The sequence below is a fragment of the Limulus polyphemus genome, unplaced genomic scaffold (genome assembly GCF_000517525.1).
Source record: "Limulus polyphemus unplaced genomic scaffold, Limulus_polyphemus-2.1.2 Scaffold3220, whole genome shotgun sequence".
Classification (NCBI taxonomy): Eukaryota; Metazoa; Arthropoda; class Merostomata; order Xiphosura; family Limulidae; genus Limulus; species Limulus polyphemus.
Window position 1 is genome coordinate 114866 of NW_013668830.1, and position 2910 is coordinate 117775.

Below are 2910 nucleotides of genomic sequence, written 5' to 3' on the forward strand. Positions count from 1 at the left end.
GTGACGGGGATTCGAACCCGCGACCCTCAGATTGCGAGTCGAGCGCCCTAACCACCTGGCCAACACATTTGTAGTAGCCAACTAGAATGTTTTCTTGGTTTTGGGAGTGAAAGCACACGTTAGGAGTAACCAGATAAAATGTTTTCTTGGATTTGGGAGTAAAAACATAAACGTTAAGAGTAGACAGTTAGAGTGTTTTCTTAGTTTTAGGAGTGAAAAGACACGTTAGGAGTAGCAGATAAAATGTTTTCTTGGTTTTGGAAGTGAAAACACCCGTTAATATTTTCTTGGTTTATCGTAATTCTAAGAGATAACAAAAAATCAAATAAAAAAAATACCCTGTACAATATACGGAAAGTCAAACGCGGCTTAAATTCAGGGTTAAGAGAAAATAAATTGGAGTCATACAACTAATTATCAATAATAAAAAAAACCATCGTGAGGACTTTGTATAGGTAGTAACTTCATGTGTACCTTTATGTAAATAATGGCTTTCAGTTAAATGTTCCTATTTTATCCTGCTTTAACGAACTCATCATAAATGTTCAAAGGAATAAAATAAATCCACGAAGTTTTCCATACTCATTATTTGAAACTAACATCAAATATCAGCCTTCTTTCCCTGCTAATACGGTCGTCGCATATATCGTTTATCTAACTGAATGAGAAAGGTGGATTTGTGAATGTCTAATGAACACTTCTCGCTAAAACGGAACTTAATCGACATATGTCCTCAAATTTGAAGCGTGAAGTAGAACTAACTCAATAACCACCATCCAACTGTAAATAGGTGGCGTCGTTTTTTTTTTTTTATTTGATATTACTTTCGCCAGTTTGTCTTATTGTAAACCGCATTTGTCACGGCAGTTTTAATGACTTATTATTTACCACAGTTTGTGGCATTCAAATACCTTCACGTGTTCACGTGCGTGCTCCACGTGTTTAAACAAGAATTATTTTCTTCAGTTGTTATTTACACCACATTTTATTTTTGAGTTAAGGATACCAGGGGGTGAAACATTGTGTCGAAACAGTCAGCCAAATTACTTCGTCTTTCAGTACTAACATTTCATTTCTTGATTGAATAAAACCTTTAAATACATTTGTAAGAGATTCTTACAGAATGCTGAAACATTATTTCATTTCTTCTTCATTCTTTTTCAGTGTTACGGAATATCTTTACCAAAGTTTGAGTCATTATTTTTCCGAGCAGCAGAGTTAAGGCCATGGGTGAGAATCGTTACACTTTTGGCTTTAGTATCGGTGTGGACCATCCTCCAGTCTTTGAAAACGGTAATCAACAGTTACTATTCCAGACATATCAAATGTGCTAATTTAACTCTAAAAATAAATCTAAGTAAACATCCAAATAAATATTTCTCTAATAAAACAGTTGATGTTGTTTAGAGCAAAGCTGTGCAATGGGTGCATCTGTGCTCTGCCCACCGATTGGAATTGAGCCCCGGATTTTAGTTTAATTTGTAAACTTACTCATGATCCACAATCGAATTTAATGTTATAACGGTTAAATATATACTGATGTAAGCCTCGTTTGCATTGATTAATCTGTTATAGTCCAGTGAAATATTAAAGGATCTAATCCTCGCGAAAAATTCAAAAATCGAATCTTTAGTAGAGAAAATGCCCAAATTACGTTATGTTTTATTCAGAGATGTAGATATAACTGCTAACTGTTTATGTATTGAATAAGGAGAAAATGTCCATATTACACTACGCTTTATTCAGAGATGGGGATACAACTGCTAACTGTTTATGTACTGAATAAGGAGAAAATGTCCATATTACACTATGTTTTATTCAGAGATGGGGATACAACTGCTAACTGTTTATGTATTGAATAAGGAGAAAATGTCCATATCACACTACGCTTTATTCAGAGATGGGGATACAACTGCTAACTGTTTATGTATACAATAATGAGGAAATATCCAAATTATCTTATGTTTACTGTTTATGTATACAATAATGAGGAAGTATCCAAATTACCTTATGTTTACTATTTATGTGTACAATAATGAGGAAGTATCCAAATTACCTTATGTTTACTGTTTATGTATACAATTGTCATTAGTAATGAAGAAGAAGTCTTGTAAACAACTGATCGGATTGATCTATGTCCCCTATGGTAAGTCTACGGACTCATGACGCTAGTATCTGGGGTTCGATTCCCCGCGGTGAACACAGCAGGTAGCCCAATGTTGCTTTCCTCTAAAACAAACAGATAGGTATATATATTAATATTCGCGAATCGCACTAGACCCTAAGGTAATATTGTGGTGATCCGATATTAATCGTTGTCATGGTTTGTAGCCTATAGAATCACATGTGGTTTTCCTCTAAAACAAACATATAGATCTATATTAATATTCGCGAATCGCATTCGACCCTACGGTAAGATTAATATATTAATCGTTGTCATGGTTTGTAGCCTATACAATCATATAAGTCTGATTATTAATTAGTTGGTTTTTGTTTTATTAGATACTAATTAACAACTAATTTATCTCCTACGTTTCAATCCAATATCTCGCCGTCTTCGGTAATGAAAGTGGCCGGAATTCCGTTCTTAGTCTTCTTGATAGAAAGACTTGTGTTCTCTCCACTCTTGTGGATTTTCTTTCGTTAAAACTTGAAATAACTATCGTAATGCTTTCACTGGGGATATTCACACTTAGCTGACCTCTGTACAAGGTTGATTGAACGTGTTATGAATAGTAGAATATGGAATGCTTTTTTTATCCATATTTTTCTCGTGTGTGGTTTTTATCCCCTTCATAATATGGAATGATTTGATTAAATATTAGAAATAACTGCTGTTGTTTTTTTATCCATTTTACTTAGTAAAAATTGTGTTTATTTTCTTCACAACGTTTACTTAGGTCATTCTTG

At 33.9% G+C, this 2910-nt stretch overlaps 1 protein-coding gene across 1 annotated transcript in view; it reads left to right on the forward strand.

Annotated features, from left to right (window-relative positions):
• LOC106468917 (adenylate cyclase type 3-like) overlaps positions 1–2910 on the forward strand; it is a gene marked incomplete at its 3' end in the record, with an annotated part of 108143 nt that overhangs the window by 90624 nt on the left and 14609 nt on the right. The window contains exon 13 of the mRNA XM_022397320.1: positions 1165–1293. Coding sequence (XP_022253028.1) covers positions 1165–1293 — 129 coding nt within the window. The remainder of the gene's footprint in view (positions 1–1164; positions 1294–2910) is intronic.